General features: G+C 39.3%; 1 protein-coding gene across 1 annotated transcript in view; it reads right to left on the bottom strand.

The window, feature by feature from the left end:
• LOC121427435 (D-2-hydroxyglutarate dehydrogenase, mitochondrial-like) overlaps positions 1-22,146 on the bottom strand; it is a 26,756-nt gene extending 4,610 nt beyond the window's left edge. The window contains exons 1-7 of the mRNA XM_041623826.1: positions 22,090-22,146; positions 14,547-14,742; positions 13,121-13,350; positions 9,154-9,351; positions 4,548-4,741; positions 3,288-3,456; positions 1,240-1,343 (exon numbers count right to left, since the gene is read on the bottom strand). Coding sequence (XP_041479760.1) covers positions 1,240-1,343; positions 3,288-3,456; positions 4,548-4,741; positions 9,154-9,351; positions 13,121-13,350; positions 14,547-14,719 — 1,068 coding nt within the window. The 5' untranslated portion in view covers positions 14,720-14,742; positions 22,090-22,146. The remainder of the gene's footprint in view (positions 1-1,239; positions 1,344-3,287; positions 3,457-4,547; positions 4,742-9,153; positions 9,352-13,120; positions 13,351-14,546; positions 14,743-22,089) is intronic.
• Positions 22,147-22,360: the final 214 nt, after the last annotated feature.

Raw genomic sequence — 22,360 nt, 5'->3', positions numbered from 1 at the left:
GTTTTAAGTATTAGTTTTTATTGCTATCAACAATATAATTTATCTCATGTGGTCTTAATATATAATGCGAGCGCGAAGCGCGAGCTAAAAATCTTTGATATTTTATGTCCTTAGAACTGAAGATTCAGAGCAGTTTTTATAATCATGAACAAAGATAAGTATCCGACTAAACAATGCGAGCACGAAGCGCGAGCCAAAATTTTATCATATAGTAACGTGAAAAGTGACTCAATTAGGACTGTTCTTAGTGATTCATGAAGAGGATACAAGTATCACCAATTAAATAATGAGAGTGCGAAGCGCGAATTCAAAATTTCTGATATTCCGACCTGAAAAAAAATGAACAGTCTAAGCGCGTTGTTATTTAAATAAACAAGCCGTGTGTCTCAAACAATTAAATGCGAGCGCGAAGTATGAGCTTCATTTTTATATACTGACATGATAAAGGCGCATTTTGACAAATTTTGGTAAGAATTTCCAAAGAGCATAGGTTTCTCACAAATCAAACAATGCGAGCGTGCAGCGCGAGCTGAACATTTTGATACACATTAACAATTTGTGTAAATCAAACAAAATAATGAAAGCTTGATGTGCGAGCTAAAAAATTGTGTACAAATTTATATCAGAACTGGATATATTGTACATATATTGGTTATATATTAGTGTCATTTAACCCTCTTGAATGGGATTCATTACACAGGTAATGCGAGGGTGAGCGAAAATTTTTATATAAAGTCTATTTTCCAATTCTTCCCATCACCTTTTTTTGGTATCCTTTCGGGGTCGGGTCGGTCGTTACGAGGCTGTAAATTACATATAATGGGTAAAATACCTCTTTCTTACTTTTCTTTCTGTTTTTCGTAGTTTCTATCAAGGTAAAGAGTACACTTTTTGCTGCAGGTTGTCAAAAAATAGGGGGGCCGGGGCCGGCTTGGCCCCCTCCTGGATCCGCGCCTGCTACATGCATCATGACTAAGTTATAACAGACTGATTGACTGGGAGAAACTGCAAATGCCATCATCAATGACTGGGTCATCCCACTGCTGCCACCACACCATAAAATGATTGGACATAATCACGATCATCTTTGGATCTTTTGACACAATTTTAATACCATTGTTACCTCTCGCAGAGCAGCCGGCCAAAAGGGCTGAACACATAAGTAACTCTGCCCAACAGAGGGCAGTAACCCACAATGGTGCAAATGAATTCATCTTTAGAGTGAGTGTTTTTGTTTACCTGCATTGACGCATGATCCATGATCTCACAAGCCGATAAGATTTCACTCAAATTCTTCTTACTCTCCTTGAAAGTCCTCTTTACATTTTCAAAATCTGTCACACCTAATTGAAAAATAAATTTAGAAATATTTAAAACAAGTTCTGATTCTTGCCTTGTAATCAGAGGGTCGTGTGTTCGAATCCCATCATGGCCTAGCATCCTTTGGCAAGGCGTTAATCCACAATTTGCCACTCTCCACCCAGGTGTTAAATGGGTTCACGATAGGATGCGAAAGCCTAATATGCCTAGCAATTGAGTCTTGGAACTCTTGTTGAAATACTCCCCAGGGAGTGTTGAAGGTGCATGCGATCTTAAACACATAGGAGTAATGCGGAAAATTTGTTCACAAATTATTATTACCTCCTATTAAGGCCTCTTTATTTACTAACTCTCCATTTGTTTTGTACAAAAATTCCCCCTTATTTTACATATTTAACATTATCTCCCACTGACCTTGACATATGTGGTGTGAATTATATTTTCCCATGACAAAGGTTGTGCTCAGAAGGAGGCAAGATGCAACTTGAAAGATAATGAGGGAAATCTGAAAATTTGTGTACAAAAAAAAATGGAGAGTTGTCCACAAAATCAGCCATTTTGAAGCATGATTGCCATTTTGAGGATATCCATAGAAAGTACAACAAGAGTTTTCAATCTTACATAACTAGCTTATTCTATAACCGATTTTGATAAAATAAGTATTAGAGTAACCCTCTCATCTTATTCTTTCTGATAAGATAGATTTTCTCCTTGTATTTCTTTTACCTTTACAAGCACTTATAATAGCTTACACATGTAAGAGCCAATAATGATTGTGAATTCAGTGTACCTCAAAAATAAATGTCAGTGTTTTTTTTTTTTAAGAAAGCTAATAATGGCAGCATTACAGTACAAGTATCCCAACCACTCAGACCGTTTCTTTGGGCACCATCACAACACTTTCTTAGCTTTTTAATTTGCAATTGAACATCCATTTATACTGCCATTGCTATATCGTTATTCCTTCTCTCAACCTTCAGGTGAAAACTAGTCTGCGGGGCACAGACCTTCCAGTTTTGCATAGTGCACAATGCAGTCTGACGTAGTGAGACTACATGTACATGTAGATTCACTAATGTACTATGACTGCTCCTGTGTTTACTACTTATATGGATGACTGGTTCCAATCACTGGACATTTGACCTGTAAAACGTATTAGGAAAATTCTCGTTTAAACTATATCATCCTAATTTTGACTTCCTAACCATTCTTACCAACCCCTCCCCCATCTTGATATCAGCAATCCATAGCAGGGATTGTAATCCTTAGGTAAACAAACACACACTCACCCAAATGTAATCTCTGAGTGAAAATCATAATAAATCTTACCACAGGACTGTCTCACTATCAATTTCTGTCTGCGAAACACTCTTGATTGATAATAAAGATGGCCTTGAGTTCTTTATTATATCACACAAAGTGGATTATGTGCAGTAATGAGAGAATTTACCCTATATACCTAGCAAACGTCTACCTATGGTCAGTTTCTCTAAGAAACCCTCAACATTGAGTTGGTCTAAATGTCTTTTATATGACTTTTAGAGAAATTCAACATAGAGGGCAGTATGTAGTGTATATTGTCTCATTACTGCACATAATCTACTTTGTTTGACTTCATACAAATATATCAGGCTTTGAAAAATGTATTGTGAGGAATTATTCATTTATCCAAGGTCAAGCCACCCCGGCCCCCCCACATACTTTATCAATAACATGAAATTATTTTTGGATAAATCCAAATTCAAATTCTATAACTAAGTCAAGAAATAAGTGCTGATTTCCACACAATCACACGGACTAAAACTGTCATCTAAAGACTCAAAGGGGGGGGGGGGGTAGGGAAGTGATTCGATCCAAAGCCACAGGACAGCCCCCCCCCAAAAAAAAAAAAAAAAAAATCTGGCCTGGCATATATAGGCCCCTGATCTCTATTATTACCAGAATATGATTACACCATTTTAACTCACCTAGAAAAGCTAAGTTGACTGCTTTAGGTCTCTGAGGGCATTTGATAGCCACACCAGTCACAACCCCCAACGTTCCCTCAGAGCCAATGAACAACTGCTTCAGATCATAGCCTGTATTGTCTTTACTTAGTGACGTCAAGCAGTCCACGATCCTACCGTCTGCAAGCACCTGGAGATGCATCATGGGATTGGAAAATAATTGATGCGATGAGAAAAGAAATTCTAAAGGCACATCATTGTAGTAAGCCTGTGCATAAAGAGGTTATTACAGTGCGTCAAAACTAAGACACTTGCACAGCTCCATGAATGGTGCATGATATGCAAACAATTTCTACACCGTCACGGCCAAACTCATTTAGTCTTCTATTCTATTTGGTCTAAGTAATATTCGGTCAAACAATCACTCTGTCTAAATTTCATTTTGGTCTTGTGCACCAGTGGTCGAAATTCTACTTTTTCTACATGTCATTTTGCACAATGTCCAATGAAATTTCTTTTACTCAACATGGAGTGGAGGATGTGCACACATTGTGTGCGGAAATGACTGATTGAATCCGGTGACCGAGTTAATAGTATATCTGTAAAGCGCTTAGACACCTCGTTCCGATGTAAAAGCGTAAGCGGATTATTGTATTAGACCAAGGGGATGTGAGATGAAATGTGTATAGCCTATCCTTGGATAAATGGCAAGTTAGTCCCAGTGATTTGTAGATGAACTGGTTGAAGACAGACTATGATTGAACTATATGGGATGAGACCAAATGAAACGGAGACAAAGTGGATGTACACCTACATGTAGTGGTAGTTTGTGATGGGTGAAACAAGGTTCTCAAGGTGTTCTTACATTCATGATAATACGATCCCAGAAATGCGGGAGAGGGGGGGGGCAACCTCTGACCAAAAAACCCATGACATGTGGCAGTGGTAAAAAAAAAAGGATTTCCTTTCTGTCTCCACCAACATTAGCATAACTATAATCATCATTATTTCTTCATCAATATGACTATCGTCGCTGTCATCACTATTGCCATGATCCTCAACCCTTTTATGCTTTTTTTATTTCTATAATATTTACTGCTTCGATACCCAAGACTAAGGAAATACAGAGATCCATATCTTAACAAGCGAAGCCCTTCAGAATTGCTTAATACATTACCACTAGCACAGCAGTTACCCTGGAACCTACATAGGTCTAGGTGCATAGCTAAGCTATTCTCTATTTGATCCTTATCCCCATCATGCTTTCATAATAATACTTACTGCTTCAATACCCAAGACTGTACCATGCAGAGATCCGTATCTTAACAAGCGCAGCCCTCCAGCGTTGGTTGAAACATTGCCGCCAATACAGCAGCTGCCCTTGGCACCCAGGTCCAGGGGCATGACTAGGCCTTTCTCGCTGACAGCTTCATCTAGCTTCTCCAGGACGCACCCAGCCTGAGCTACCAAAACACCTGTCAGATCAGGTGAAGATAAACATGGGCACAAGCATTAAACCAATGGTAAAAGAGTCAATGGACTAAGTCACAGCCGCCCCAGAACATTCTGGCTAAACAAAGCGTTGACAGGGTCAGATATTGTGCATGAAGAATAGTTTGACCACCCCCCCCCCAAAAAAAGCAAAAATCGACATCAAGAATAGCTAGCAGCAGCCTTGCTACAATTTTCTGTTGCTGCTTCATGTATAGGACTGGATAGAAATTAGGCGTAAACAAATTTACAAATTGGCTGGTTGCAGAAAAGGAAACTGAGTAAGTCTTTAAATCACAAATTAAAAAAAAGAAAAGAGGAAATAGGGGAAGGCGGGGTAAGTTGAGCATAGGGGCAAGTTGAGCCACCAGCCCCAGGCCAATAATGAATGAGTCAGACAATGTGGTGGTGTCATGTATTGATGACCCATAGCATAACCCCTAACCCCACCACATTGTTTCCAACTTTGAAACAAAAAGTAGTTTTTTAGAGGGAAAAACGTGAATTTCAGCCAAAAAAGTAAAAAAGAGTGTGAAATAGATAAGTGCTTTATAAACACACACATCTTTAAATATAATAAAGACATGATAACAACATTATTATAGTCGATTTGACAGTCTCATAGGCTCAATACACCAACCTAGAAATGTTCTTTCCGATGAAGTTTTTTTCCTGATTCGTGTTCCTATGGGGTCCTAGAACAAATTCAGCTTGGTTGCCAAAAGTTGCCGTTTGGGCAATTTTGCTAATTTGCATAAATCCAAAATGGCCGCCACATGACATCTTGAAAACCTAACTTTTGAACCCCTGTCCACAAAATGATGAGTAATAACTCGTTTTAGGGGTTTAGAGATGTGTAGAACCGATTTCTGTAATCATTTTTTGCAATATAAGGTCATCTTCAGGTCAAATCCAAGATGGCCGCTAGATGCCATCTTGAAAAATTGACTTTTGATCCCCTTGCCCCAGAATGACGAGTAATACCTCTGTTTAGGGGTTTTGGGGTGTGCAGAATCTCTTTCTGCTTTCTTTTTTGCGATTTAATGTTATCTTCAGGTCAAATCCAAGATGGCCGCCATATGACGCCATCTTGAAATATCAACTTTTGAACCCTTTGCCCCATAATCATGAATAATAACTCTATTCGTAAGTCATTTGGTATGTTGATTCAATTCATGCTGTAATTTTGCATAATGGATAATCTTCAGATCAAATCCAAGATGGCCGCCAACCGCCATCTTGAAAAATTACTTTCCGAGGCTTATACGTGTTAGAACTAATGTAAAGGGATATCAGTAAGAATACTCATTTCTTTTATTAATTCTCAAGTTTTTGTCCCAGAATCATGAATAATCCCTCTTTTCGTGAGTTATTTGGTATGTTGATTCCATTTCTGTTAATAATTTTGCAATATAGGATCATCTCCAGGTCAAAATAATCCAACATGACAACTAAACGCCATATTAAGAAGAAAAAAACTACTTCCGAGACTATTGAACCTTGAAGAAGTGCTCTCCCTAATAAGGTTGTTATGTATTGGAGCTCATGTAAGGGGATTTCAGTGAGATGATTCATTTCTTTTAATCACTCCATTTTTAGTTCGAGGTCAGGTCATGTCTAAGATGGTCAGATGGTTGATAGATTTCGTCATCAACCGCTTACTTTAGAATGAAACCATTCAAGGTTTGGGCTATGATTTCGGGAGTTTTGATCCTTTTTAATTTCTGTGCAACCATACTTTTCCAGTGAAATGACTTTAAAGTATTATTTGAATTGAAAAGTGATTTCTCCTTAATTTTTTTTCAAAAAAATTATTTATTAACTTCCTTTATAATTATTATTGGACTTTTCCTCCTGACAAGAGCCATTGACTTGGTCAGCAGGAGTGCATTCTTTAGCCTCCTGCAGAAGATAGGCTCCCCCAAGACTGTTCCACGGTCAGAATTGTTCTCATTTGTGAAATGTTTTACGGAAACGATGTCGCCCCTGCCTCCCAAGAGGAATATACATAACAGCTGCCTGTCCTGTGCATGTAAGGGGTTTGGATCATCCATCAGCCTTTGAGACAGTCAGAAATCCTGATAGACTCAAGACACCGACTGTCCTCCAGATGTGTATATCAACAGCACACACTTGTCTGGTTGTTGTGGACTCCTCACCTACTTTGGACCGACTATATGTCTCTTGCCCACTTTGACAGGACCAGCATATAAGCATCAGGATTGTAAAATCTGTCACAGTCATGGCCAAGCTCCTGCACGGAAGTAAGTCCTGGAAAACGTACGCCGACCAAGAAAAGTGGCTAAACACCTTCCATGTCAGCTGCCTCGGACGTATCATGCACGTTAAATGGCAGGACAAAGTGAAAGATACAGAGGCCCTTCAGCGTACCTGCTGAAAAGCTTATTCTCGCTCCTTAGCCAAAGGCACCTCAGGTGGTTGGGGCATGTTTGCCGCATGAAACGTTGGCGAATCCCTTCTTGGATTCGCCAAGGTAAGGTGAGCTGTGTGATTGGTCTCACCCCATCGGTAGATCACACCTCCGTTATAAAGACCCCTGCAAACGTGACATAAAACTTGCCGGCATAGACACTAACACATGGAGAGCTACTAAGTACAGGGGTCAAGACAAGATCAGAAAATAATCGGAATGCTAAATTGGCAGACCAAAGGCCTAGTAGGAAGGCTAGCATCTCTATATAAACGTGTCTCAGCGCCATCCTCCTTCATCTGTAAAAATTTGCTCTAGAGACTGCCGCTCTAGAGTGGAGCTCTGTAGTCACTCTCGAAAATGTAAGGTCTAGCACTACGCCATCGTCTTTTGAGGCGAACTGATGCCTACCAGTCATTGGACACATTGATTTAGAAAAAATATTGATAAAACACTTTCAAATTCAAATAAGACCCTAAAAGCCTCTTCAGTACAAAGGTATGGATGGACCTTAAAAAAATAAAAATACTCTCGAAATGGATCATAGCCCAAACCTAAAGAGGATTCATTCTAAGTTGAGCAATAAATGTTGAAATCTGACATCTATGATGTAACTTCACCTTGACCTTGAACTTGAGAATTGATAAAAGATTCAGCATTCTTACTGAAATCCCTTTACATTAGTTCTAACACGTATAAGCCTCGGACAGTAATTTTTCAAGATGGCGGTCGGCGGCCATCTTGGATTTGATCTGAAAAGTATCCTTTGTGCAAAATAACTGCATGAATTGAATCAACATGCCGAATGACTCATGAATAGAGTTATTATTCATGATTTTGGGGCAAAGGGTTCAACAATTGATATTTCAAGATGGCGGCCATCTTGGATTTGACCTGAAGATGACATTATATTGCAAAATAGAAAGCAGAAATGGATTCTACACACCCCAAAACCCCTAAATAGAGGTATTACTCGTCATTTTGGGGCAAGGGGAACAAAAGTCAATTTTTCAAGATGGCATTTGGCGGCCATCTTGGATTTGACCTGAAGATGACCTTATATTGCAAAAATGATTACAGAAATCGGTTCTACACATCTCTAAACCCCTAAAACGAGTCATTACCCATCATTTTGTGGACAGGGGTTCAAAAGTTAGGTTTTCAAGATGGCATCTGGCGGCCATTTTGGATTTATGCAAATTAGCAAAATTGCCCAAACGGCAACTTTTGGCAACCAAGCTGAATTTGTTCTAGGACCCCATAGGAACACGAATCAAGAAAAAAACTTCATCGGAAAGAACATTTCTAGGTTTGGAAAATGTCAAATCGACTATTAGTCCAGGTATGGATCTTCATTCTTGTCATAGTCTTTTATATGATGGATGCATAATAAATGTGTGGATACAAAATTATCGCACTAAGTTCGGACTGGGGTAAGTTGAGCCAAACAGCATGGGGCAAGTTGAGCCATGGAAATTCCTATGGTAATGTATCTTAAAAAAACAAACAAACCATAAAAATCGATTGAAATACAGGCTGAAAGGAGCAAATTAACATGACTGCTCTTTTCCTTTTACAGATGTTAGTATTTAAATAGAGAATTAGCAAGTGAAAAGACTTTAAACAAAACATTGACATGCTGGTTCTCCCCCCATACATTTTGTACATAGTTTTTGTGGCTCAACTTACCCCAGAAGGTGGCTCAAACTTACCCCATATATGGGGCAAGTTGAGCCATTTGACATCGGTTTTTTCAAAGGTCACAATGACTTTCAGTGTTGGGGTAGAAAGTTATATATAGATGGAAAATATTTCAGAAGAATGAAATTTCAAAGCAAGGTACTTATTTCGACAAGATTATTAATCATATCAATTCTAACATGCAAAAAGCAAAAACTGTCACAACTTACCCTGCCTTGTCCAAAAGAAAAGAGGAAATATAGTATGTAAGTTAGATCTTCTTACCTGAGGTGTCATCAATATTGATGATTTGGTTCATGAGAGTCGTAGATATGATGATCTCGTCAAACAAAGGAATGCTCCCCCCAACGAGACCGGTGTTGCCACTCTGTGGTACGACTGCTAGGTTTCTTGAATGACAGTAGGAAAGAATCTGGGATACCTCATCAGTCGTCTTGGGCCTCAGTAAAAGACGACTTGAACCTGCACAGAAGACCAAATATTAATTGATACAGAATTGAGAATGTTTATTGTGTCACAAATGGAAAGAAACATAGACATACATGTATGCACCTTTTTTTTGTTTTCTTGGGTCTCAGTAAAAGATGACTTATCTACATGAAAGAACAAAATAATCTTTATTAGTGATATGAAAAGGTTTCTTGAGTGACAACGGGAATGAACCTGGGATGCAGGTACCTCTTCAGTAGTTTCAGGTCTTAGTACTAGGGCTGTTATCGTTACCATTACTGACGTGAATCTTGTAGCCCCCAAGAATCAAAAGAAACTTGTGCAGTATAGACAACTTCGGAACATTGATATTGCTGCATTTACAGAAGATACTCATAATTCTTCTGTAGCACCGTCTACACCGGGACACTCTTCTGAAGCGGTTGGTATCTTCAAAGAAACCCTGAGCCAACTCATCGACAAACATGCGCCGATGAAGAGCAAGACTATCACAATTACACCTTCTGCTCCATGGTACACAGAGGAGTTGAGAGAGGCTATTAAGAGAATATGATGCCAGGCAGAATGGCGGATGAAGAGTTATGGTCTTTCCATCGACATACAGCTGTATCAGCAAAGTCGTTTGGCTTATAACACGGCATTTCAGGAAGCCAAATCTAAGTACTTCAATGCTGAGATTACAGAGGCAGACACCAAAGGGCTCTTCTGTATTGTTAAAAGACTTACATCTCCTTCTAGCCAGGATACATTCTTACCTGAACATCGAAATGATGTGGCACCGGCCAATGAATTTGGCAACTACTTCAATGGAAAAATGCTAGCATTGTGTCTGGAGTTCAGTCTTCTGCAGCATGCTCTCGGTTTCCGCCAGCTGCCAGTCGAGCTCCTAACCTGGAGCCAGGTAAATGTTTCTCAGCATTTAAACCAGTTTCCTTCAATCAAATGAAGAAACGTGTTAAGTCACTCAAGCCTAAGTCATGCAGCCTGGATCCATTGCCAATGTGGCTTGTAAAAATCTGTCAAATGACCTTCTGCCTATCATTACATCAACAATTAATTTCTCCCTCATGTCTGGCAAAGTCCCTGAAGCACTAAAGACTTCTATCATAAAACCTCTCCTGAAGAAGTCATCACACGACAGAAGAGACTTCAAGAATTACATACCAATTGCCAACCTCCCATTCCTTGGCAAGGTTCAACAGAGGATTGTGTCTATGCAGCTTAGGTCTCACCTGCAGTCCAATGACTGTTTCCAGGAAACCAGTTGGCCTACCGGCACCATCATTCGACTAAAACAGCCTTGTTGAATGTTGCAAACAACCTTTTGTTAGCACCTGAGAGTAGACTTGAAGCATGTCTGGTACTACTAGACTTCTCATATGCAATCGACTGCCTGGATCACAAAATACTCTTCAAGCGACTTCAAACCACTTACAGCATAAATGGATCTGCGCTTGAGTGGATAAGTCATATCAGTGTGATCGTCTCCAGAAAGTAACAGTAAGGGGTTCTCTATCGCAGACATTCCCTCTCCGATAGGGTGTCCCACAAGGGTCAGTTGTGGGTCCTTTGCTTTTCACCCTCTACACTGGACCTCTTGCGATGTGATTGCTTCCCATCATGGCATACATCACGTTATGTATGCTGATGATACCGAGCTGTATCTTATGAGAGCAGATGGCAACAACAGAAATGGTGGCATTAGACTCACTGAGTGTTTACATGTAGGTGATATCAAGTCTTGGTCCGTAATCAACAACTTGAAGCTCAACAAAGCAAAGACTGAAATGCTGCATATATCATCCCAGTTCAGGCAGCAGCGTGATGATCTCCCTCCCCTAGATCTGTCTGGAACGTGCATTCAGAATTCTGATTTTGTCTGTGATCTCGGTTTGATCTTAAGGCCTGGTTACACCGCCCGATCGTTGTTGGAGCGGTAGGGAGAGAGGGTCGAATTTCGCTCACAAAATTGGGGGAAAAAAATCGAAAACAAAATACAAACAATCAAAATCGAAAATGGTGAACGGTAGCGAGCGGTGATGATTTTTTCTCTCCGCTCCACAACCGCTCCAACAACGCTCGGGCGGTGTGACCAGGCCTTTAGACAATCACATTTCTCTTGCACAACACATCCGCAACAAGTGCAGGACTGCGTCTTGGGGTATAGCTAGGATTTTCCGAATCCACAAGTACCTCAACTTTACATCTACTAAAAGCTCATCTATGCATTTGTTTCTTCCCATCTGGCTTACTGTAATAGCCTCCTAGCCGATCTTCCACAATCCTACATTGCTCCCCTCCAATGGATCCAGAATACAGCAGCCAGATCGGTTACCCAGACTAAAAGATCACTCCAATCATGAACTCTCTATATTGGTTACCAGTTCAGCAATGCATACAACAGAGTAGGAAAATACATGACAGCACCAATGTGAAAACAAAAACTAACCCATAAAAAATAAGAAGTATTTCTTTCCTGGTGTCACACAGTCATATTAAAAGTGCCTTAAATCTTTGAGAGCAATGTATATAAAATTCTATGCTCATAGTCAAAGTTAAGAGGTGCACTGCTAGGAATAGAACCCAAGATTTGTTTCATGTTTATGTTTACGGATTAATAAACTCCCGTTGGAACTCGGCAGGACAGCGTTTTGCTGGTAAACGCCAAGCTGGTGTATATGACCAATTACCTAGGAAACATTTTAAGTCTAGGTTTATCAGTCACAGTGGCTGACCTTATAGATGACAGATACTACTCTCGAGCCTTTTTATCAAGGTGGAGACAATGGCAGAGTGGGGATTCGAACTCACAACCTTGCGATCATGAGTCCAATGCTCTAACCACTGGACCACACGACCCTTGTAAAATGTGCTTGGCATTCGAGACCACTTGGCCAAAGCACCTCAAGCATTGTCTCAAAATCAAGGGAATGAAATGGCAACATAATTTAGACTGATGCTCCATCAGTGTACATGTCAATATCAGGGACAAATGAACCATGAAATTTGTACTTTAAACCAGAAGCTCATGAAAAAATTCAAAATACAATACCTACACAGATTTAACGCCATTAAACATACAGTTCTCTGACTACAGTCATCCAAACGCTTGTCTTGTTAGGCAACAGGGATATCAGTGCTTGGCAAATAACATTAAAATAATTTTATAGCATGCATATAAAAACCATATAATGACAAATAATTTTGGCTGATCAAAGTATACAGCTATACAGCAAACAACCATACCAGGGAATACTTTAATTTGCTTACTGAATTTGATTAGCACTATAGGTCAAAAGGAAAAAGCTCTCCTCTAGGTTATGACAGTCCTATGTTGATTAGTTCAACCTCAACTTTCTTGCATTACGCTTGCTTTGGGGGCCACTAGCGTACCTACGCCACAACCCATGCAAAGGACGTATCCCTGCCCCCCTGATTAGCTTGAGATTTTTTTGCCCCCCCTGACGAGCTTGAAGACCTTTTTTTTCTGGTACGAAATCCTTTTGCTTGTCAAATTTTGGGGCCCATGGTTTTGCCCCCCCCCCCGTGGAAAATCCTAGGTACGCCACTGTTGGGGGCTTATGCTTCATTTTAAAAACACATTTGATGCTCTCCTAATGAGACTCACAGTACATGTAGTTTCAGATGTCGAAAGACACGACAATGAGAAACCTGTGCAATACACCATGAAATGAATTTATCACGGTTTGATGCACAGGTTTTTTATTGTTTGTCCTCCAACATGTCTGCTTGTTGGAATACTCTACAGTCTTGTCTTCACCTTTACATATCCTAAGCCAGTCTGTATTAGCTCCTTCCAGCTCGTCCTGATCGGTGATAATTCTACCCTCGAGAAGATTGTCAAAGTAGGCTACATCAGCGTCAGTTAGCTGAGAGAACCTGCCCCTGGCTAGATCAGGAAACCTGTCTCTTGTCAGAGGTACATCTGACGATGCACCATGTAAATGGATGGATGAAGAGATGTGTCTCCTAACCTGATGATATGATGATCTGAAAGAAAGAAAGAAAGGAATGAAGGAAGGAAGGAAGGAAGAAAGAATGAAAGAAAGAAAGAAAGAGGAATTCAAAACTTAACATGTTTCTGTAGCTTTTACAAAATATCTTTCAAAATCCAGTGGTGTTTCGGGAAATTATGGAAGTTTTGGATTACTGACCTATCAATGTAGTGCATGCTTTCATTTTTTCCCCTAAAATATAGGCCTATGCAAAAAGAATCAACATGATATATATTTCAGTTAACCTTGCAAACCAAGCACCAATAAAGGTACTTCCGAAAAAGACCAAGCCACGTCTAGTCAGGAGAAATCCTTCTTTAAAGTCACAATGCTTCTTTTCATGGTGGCTTTTTTGCATTCCCCATTCTTTTATCTACGATGACTGTGATGACTTGTAATGAAAAGCCTCTTGAATGATTCCTCCAAGAAAGACGATGCTTTGACTCTGGACAAGGTACCTTATGCTTCTTCAGATCACAATTGTGTCTCCAGTATCCTGAACATGATGGGTGTTTCATAAAGCTGTTTGTACAATTACACACAACTTTAAGTACGACTGGAACATGTTCTTAAGAGCAAAGTCAGTTACATCTCGGGATATATTGTGTGGCAAAAGAAAGGGTCACCAGTCGTGCGGTAACTCTCATAACTTAACAAACAGCTTTATGATACCCTATCAGGGTCCTGTATCACAAAAGTTAGCGATTAATCGTATACCTGCGCTTTCATGATTGATTGTACATGTACACTGTAGCCAATGCAATCAATCATAGGAAACTGTTCTACAATCATTGCTAAGCTCTGTGTTATGGGCTCTTGCCGGGTGTTTCATAAAGCCGTTTGTAAGTTAAGTGCGACTTTAAGAACGACTGGTGATCCTTTCTTGTGGTAAATGGTATATTGAATTGGCGATGATTTTGCACATAAGAAAGGATCACAAGTCGTTCATGAAGTCACTCTTAACTTATGAACAGCTTTATCACACGGCACCCTGGAGCCCATTGCAGAAAGAGTTGCGTTTAAAACGCAGGCCAAAAAATCAATCGTAAGTCCCAAATGCACGTTATTGATTTGATTGCAACTCTTTCTGCAACGGGCCCCTCTTCTGTGTTCAGAATGAGCACAGAGTCAAGAAATGGGCTGGATACGATTTAAATGAATATAGATAATGTTGGAAATACCTTTACTTACCTAGATGATCTGTTGACATTGATATCTTGATGTGACGTGGTACCATGATGTACTCTCAGTCTCAAGGTTCTATTCCTGGTGCAATAATGGGCTAATCGTCCTTCTGGATCTAATGACAGGAGGTTTCTCCTTGCACGGGATAAGATTCTAGTTACATTGGCTGACAAATTCATGTTTCACTGGTTGGCTGGCTGAGCTGGAGAATTAAAGAAATGAAAAGTGCTATCTTTACTGACATGTAGTTATATTCTATTTTTCTTGAAAGCATGGCTAAACCATCACGTTTTGGAACTGGAAGAAAGAGCATGCACTCACAGGACTGACAGAAGTGTGAATATACACACTTTTTGACAAGTGGCTAAGAAAGGTGTCCTTGAGAGTAATCATGTTGGCCTTACATTCAATAACTTCAAAGAACAACCATATTATAGACCACAGACATTCAACAGCAACACTAGAAACAAGGAGTGAAGGGGATGAAAGAAAGGGAGTACATGTAGGCAGACACAAAGGGAAGTTAGTGTAAGGCCAATGAACGACCTCAAGCCAAGAGGAATCAAGATATGAGGCAGGCAACATCACTCTATTGCAGGATACATCTCAAAGAGTTTTTAGATGAATCCCCTTCTGATCCCGAGCCCTTCTACCGGAAAAGCATATGGACTCAGCCCAAGAATAGAGTTCCTTCCCTTGAAACTTACATTCAAGCTGTCTCATCCCAAGTTTGCTCCACAGGCTCTCTCATCACTCAAAAACAGGTCCGACATCATCATCAAGCCTGCAGACAAAGGATCAGCCGTCGTCGTCATGGACCGCCAGCAGTACATCGATGAAGCCATGAAACATCTCAATAATCGATCTCACTATGCACTCCTCGATTCTGACCCACTTGTAATTTCTCCCTACAGATCCAATCTACACTGAATGACATGAAAGAGCACAAGCTTCTCTCCGAGAAGGCCCACAAATTTCTCTCCCCTACAAATGCTAAACCCGCCGGCTTCTAATCCTCCGATGGGGTTGCAATGGAAAAGGGTGGCCTTGTGACCGCACCTTGGCAATTATCCGCATTACTTTGGAAATGCATTCATAAAGTCAATATCTGGTCCAGATGTGCACTATCATGCGGATAATTGCAGCATCGACATAATGCGGATAACTCTGGTCCTGCTCCAATTTCATGACCAAATTATGTGGATAATATCCGCATAATTGGATTTATGAAAGGGGTATCAGTGAGACAAAATTTTGGGTAGAAAAATTACGCTACTGTTGGTCGTGTTTCTTTGGTTCTTTGGCAAAGCAAGTCTCTGATATGGGAGATTATCTCCCATATTGGAGAGGGTCTCTGATATTGGACATGCACCTCTACTGCTTGCATTGCTTGTGTTGCATCATTGTAATGGATATGGCTAGAACGTATCACATCCAGTTCTGGATGCAGGATCTTCTGTTCCTCTATGTCCAGCTCCTGGTGATATAAACAGTGATGTCTGAAGAATTAGCGATGTCTGAGGGAGGAACCTCATAATGGCGCTGTCACACCTTGGCGTTTTAGACAGCGTATTCTCAACGTATGAGGAATTTGGCGAATACGCTGGCGTACGTTGAATACATTACGGGTAAGTTTTGCATATGTTAAGAGTACGCTAAAACATGCTGGTATACGTCGTCATACGGCGAGGTCGTCGTATGCCAGCGTATGGCTCATACATCCCGCATACGCGGGCCATAAGTTGTAGGCAAGTTACGCGATCGTTGATACACTTTGACACACGTTACTCATAAGTTACTCATAAGTCGATGTACGTTGAGATAATGTCCAGCGTACCCTAAAACTCACTTCTAACCTATGAGTAATGTCCTTTGAACATATGTGTAACTTAAATCCAACGTATATTGACGTATGAAGACGTGCTCCAGACGACCACAAAAGTTACTGAACGTGTTTATAACTTACAGCTACCGTATAATGGCGTATTGACAACGTTAATAGGAATTGGTATATAAAGGTGGGGTTCACAGGAGTTTTCCTCGGCATGGCGGTGGTGTTGATAAGGTGAGGTATCGTGCGGTTATGATATGAATAGTCGAGCGGCAGCCTTTTTATAGGCTACGACACGTGTTCGTCAGCTATACGCTAACGCACGCTATGCGTAAGTTAGGCTATCGTAGGGCATAAGTTCTGTACGCCAGCAATACGCTAAGCATTTGTTGGAATAAGTTAACGAAGCGTTCGATATAAGTTACTAAGGCCAAGTAAAAAAAGAAAGTAGTTGATCGTCCTCGCGCGCATCTGTTTTGGCCGCCGCATGGAAATTTTTGATATTTACTATTTTCAAAAATTGGCTAAAAAAAAAAAAAAAAAAAAAAAAAAAAAAAAAAAAAAAATCGTGATGTTCCTTTTTTGATGTTCCCTTTTTCATTGCAGCATCAATTTTCTTGATATTTACTATTTTTTATGGCTGCTGCATAGCGAAAAAAAATCACAAAATTGGCGAGCGATTTACTCTCATGTGCTTTGGGAACTCTCTCGCAACTTCAAAAACAATTGCAAAGTCCGATATCGCCGTAACTGCAAGAAAGAAAAAAATTCTGATTTGTTTTTCTATTGGAATTTTGAAGATACCATCATGAATTAGCGTGAAAATAAAGTTTGCAAACTCGGGGAAGATCACGGATTTCTTCATTTTTAGTGCATTTTCGGGGACCCCACTTTCTGAATCTGAACTAATCCGTCGCATACTTTGGAAATATGGCGCAGAAAAATCAATTTTAATGACGTAAATTTGTATTTCGGCGGGGTTTTTGGTGAGTGATAGCACCTGTACTTCGATGTGTGTTACGGTGATTGACTGCTTGTTGTGACTCTGTTGGGTATATGCATGACTTGTGTGCTGGGATGATGACTGTGCTGGCGCAAGATGTGAATTTGTGAAATGAATTGAATTTTCTAACGTCAGCAGGCAGTGCATCGAATATTTAAGAAAATTATTTCAAGTGGGTTATTCTTCATGAAGATTTAAAATAATTAATGGGATTCCAAGAAGTGCCAATTTTGTTCAAATTTGATAAACTTTATTCTTCCTTGAGCTATTCAATTTGATGGAAAATTGTAAAAATTAGTATCTAACACTTACAGTTACAAACAAGAAAATAATAAACATTAGGCCCATGAGAACAATTAACAATTAACTCAATCATCATTTAACATTTGATGTCAATTAAAAATGAATAAAAATTGAACAGTACTAAACAACATGTAAATGAATATACAAGCAGCTGGAAAACTGCGATGTGAAACCATGCCCAGAGCTAAAAAAAAGAGATTGGCTCTGGAAAACTAAACATGGCTCCATGGTAATAAAATGGCCCCACCCCCATGCATTTTACCTTTACAAGAATAATGTTTAAATCATTCACTTGACATGAACGTTTTGTTTTACAATACAGTACCGGTATACATCAGTATAAATACATCAATAGAATTTTATCACATAATACATTTTCCATCGATTTCCAATCAATTGTATATTATGCATATATATATATGTATATATATATATATACATTTCTACTCATTTATTATTAATATTGAGCATGCATCGATCACATATTTCGAGCTTGGCATGGCCTGACAACGATTTTAATAAAAAATAGCAAAAAAAATAGTAAATAGTAAGGACCTCCCTCATCACTGATGTCAAAAAAGGGCCGAGAAAATGCCTCCTTGTTTTTAAAAAAAATAGCAAGATAGCAAATAGTAAGGACCTCCCTCATCACCGCTCTCAAAAAACCCGGACGATCAACTACTTTCTTTTTTTACTTGGCCTAATACGGTATGTATACGTCCAACTTGTTATGAATACGCAAGTATACGCCCAGAGTTGAAAAAAAAAATCAAAGTTCAGCGTATGCCGACGTTTTAGAGAAATTTTGATACGTCAGGCATACGCTATCTAAAACGCCAAGGTGTGACACCACCATAATCAAGTTTAAATTCATACAAACTCCATTTGTTTTAATTTAGGGGTCTTAATTAATTATATAATTTGATTCTTTTGTAACTTGACACTAACGTTAGATCTAGGCCAACCATAGTAAGTAGCACTCATTCAATGAACAAGGTTATGATATAACCTTGTTCTCAGTTACATCCCCATGTGTGGCAAAATAAGATTGGAAATGTTTGGCTTATTTTCTCTTTTTCGTTGGGACAAATGCTTGATTTTTTTTTACACTGTCAGTTTCCATTACAGCTTTTAATCATATAATTTGACTATTAAGTAAATTTGATCCTTTAAATTATTTTTTCTTAATTAAAAGAAGAGATTGAAAAATGAAAATTTTCTTACCATATTACTTTCCACCAATAGAGGGCATACACAAAAATATGCCCAAAATTCAAGTTTTTGAGCACTATAGTGAATACAAAAATCATTCCCAAGTTACTAATGAAAAATAAATTGCAAATGTATGGAAATGAGTACATGTAATCTTGGTCACAAAAACGCTATTTAATGATTTTTTAAAGTGTGTGCTCAATACAGCATTGGCATACCATAGTCCTACCTGTAGATTCTCCACAGGCAGGATGGTAGCAGTGAACAAGTGGTAAGTAGAATATGATCACTAGATCTATCAGTTTTTTCAATGTAAATGACAATGACAATGCAATATGTTAACAATTTAAACAGACTGACAGACATGACAGACAAAACTATGATAAGGTGAACCATAATTTGCGCAAATTTTGAAAATTATTATGAAGTTTTGATTTTCAAACAAAAATTTCTCACAGTTCACACAAATCAAAATCATAAATACCAGACGGAAGGCAAGATCCCAAAGTCAAATTTGCTTGACGGATTTATAAAGGTCAAGGGTTTCGCTCGTATTGCGATCTCAAAATTCCATGGCAATCGACTAAGTGCGAGCTCGGCTGAAATGAGTGTCATAAAAAAGTGTGAGCTTAATTTGCGCACAATCGTTTTGCAGAGCTTTAGAAAAGAAATCAAGGAGACAAAGTTAAGATAATTATATCAGATGGAGGTTAAAATGCCATAAATTCTGTTGATATTACATTTCACTTACTTATTTGGAGACTTCTGCTTGTTTCTTGATGCTTGTTGAGAAGATCAGATTTTCTCTGAGCAGATGCAAAAGTAGACAGCTGGCAGCCGTCTGTTTCGAGGAGTTTTTTAACATTTTATTTTTTTTATTTCTCCTCGTACACAGACGGCTCGCTATCGTGCAGCCACCATTAGGGGACTTGCAATGCAAAATCCCCCGTCGGGGCTCTTCAATTTTTGTCTTTAATGAATAAAAATTTTGAAAGTTAACACAACCAAAATGCAAATTAATATTCCCTCTTGGCATTAATTGCCAAAAAACTGAGAAAAATCAAGTTAAAAGGAACAAAAACAGTGACTTACCTCGGCTGTCGCGCAAATTCACTTCCCCGTTTTATCCGATCTTAAGTACATAAACATATTGAGTCCCCTGTACAGATCGCGCTAGAACTTCGGTCTCTGTATTTGGTGAGAGAAGCCAACGGAGTTCAGCTGAACAACCAACATAACAGAGACCGAAGCTTTTGGTCTAATGCAAAAGGTAACAAAATTTGCCAATGTTTTGCCAATAATTTCACAATTTGAGACCTTAACTTCAAGAAAATTACCATACTGGGTAATTTTGGGTCGCTCTGTTTCTGTTGGCGATATCAGTTTTTCAAGATATTAATGAGATAAAGAGATATTAAGCCATGGGCAAAATTAGGTAACACGTGAATTAAGGTCACACCACCATACAATATTCAACATGTTCAAACTATTAATTATACAACTACCCTGTACACTTACCTAATTCTTAAACAAAACTAAAAATGATTAGGGCCTATTCAATCAAAGGGCAAAGACAACTGACTGTAAAGTGCGACGCGGTTAAAGGTCAAGTCCACCCCGCAAAATTGTTGATTTGAATAAATAGAGAAAAATCAAACTAGCAAAATGCTGAAAATTTCATCAAAATCTGATGTAAAATCTGTAATAAGAAAGTTATGACATTTTAAAGTTGTGAGACAGTCAATGATGTCCCTCACTCACTAATCACACACTATTTTGGGTTTTTTTATTGTTTGAATTACACGACATTCAATTTTTTATAGATTTGAATATAAGGACCAACTTGACTGAATCATATAGTGTTAAATAATGCTCATTCCACATTTTCAGGGAGGATTTTCATCGTTGTTCACTTGACAATAAGAAAATAGGATATTCCCTGTAATAAGAAATAGTGAGTGGATGATGTCATCAGTCTTTTCATTTGACATATCCACCACCAGGATGTGCGTACCATATACCGGTAACCCTTTTGTGAAATTTAATAATAAGCAGAAGTTTAAAATGTCATAACTCATTTTACATCCGATTTTGATGAAATTCTCAGTGTTAAATGGTTGTTGGATTTTTTCTCTTTCTTCAAAGTTCAAATCAACTTTGTTGTTGTTGTTCATTGTGGGTGGGTTGTTCCCAGTCCACACCCAAATGATCTCCTCGCTATACTCTCAGTCAGTGTGTCTGTCACAACTTAGGTTCATGAGCTGCTACTTTTTGTTCGGGTTGACTTGTCCTTTTGTAGTTTAACAGTTAAGCAGTTCCCGATATTTATGGCAGTGAGTCCAAACTTCGCGCGTGTCCATACTTCGCGGACGGTCATTATCTCAAAAACTAGCCAATAATCCTTAAAATCTGACATCATCAACATGAAAAGCGACCTATAATTACCTTTGGTGATAGTTTCTTTAGGATGAGTTCAGTATTCATCAAAATATTGGCAAAAGATCGGCAAATTTGTCACCGTTAGCGCCCGTTTTGAAGAAAGCAACAAGCATCACGATATCACCATTTTGCATGCAGAAATCATCAAAAATGTGAATTAGATGTGGTACTTACCGATTCCATAGCATTTTGCCATCAATCTGACATAAATATTTCACTTTTTGTTTAAATCTCCACAAAGTCAAAAGCTTTGGTGCAAAAAGTTAGGTCACACTTTTTCTGAACGGTTTTCCAGCACAGCCCGCGCCGATGGGAATAGAATTTTGAGATCGCGATACCGGCGAAACCTCTTGACCTACTTTAAAATTACATTTTCGTCCATGATTTTACAGTTTACGATCTTGGCGTCAATGTGGTAACTATTTCTTGAATTGGTTTTGTATAAATTATGAATAATTTGTGAACAAAATTAAGCCTGATGAATATTTTTGAAAAGTGCGCGAAGTTTGGACACCCCATCATACACACACTGACACAGAATATCCCAGGCCAGAGTAACGTCATATATCGCTACCCGCCTCCCCGGGCCCGGAGGCGCGGGGAGCCCAGGCCCAGCGCTCATTACCAGCAAGTGGGTACCGGTACGAACTGAACTAAGCTAAGCTTGATCTTTACAGCCTACATGGCCTGGGTAAAACATGTCGTCTGGGGAAAAGTTCATTAAGATATGTGGTAGGATGAATTACTCCTGACAGGCTTACCTTTAAAATTCAATGTCATCAAGTCAGAAAATGCAATGCAATGGATGACAATTAAAAGTAGGCAGTGTATACAGCCACACGCATGTGTCTTTACCATCCAGCCACACGCGTGTGGTTATATCCAGAACACCTATCCGTGGAGGGGTCCGGACAGCCCGACCACCAGACAGCCCGACCCTGGACAGCCCGACCCGCTGCCCTGGACAACTCGTCCCGGTCGAGTTGTCCAGGGTTGGCTCTGAATCGGACAACTCGACCACTTGAATTCTTC

The sequence above is a fragment of the Lytechinus variegatus genome, chromosome 14 (assembly GCF_018143015.1).
Source record: "Lytechinus variegatus isolate NC3 chromosome 14, Lvar_3.0, whole genome shotgun sequence".
Taxonomy (NCBI): Eukaryota; Metazoa; Echinodermata; class Echinoidea; order Temnopleuroida; family Toxopneustidae; genus Lytechinus; species Lytechinus variegatus.
This window is presented reverse-complemented; position numbering and strand designations above follow the sequence as displayed.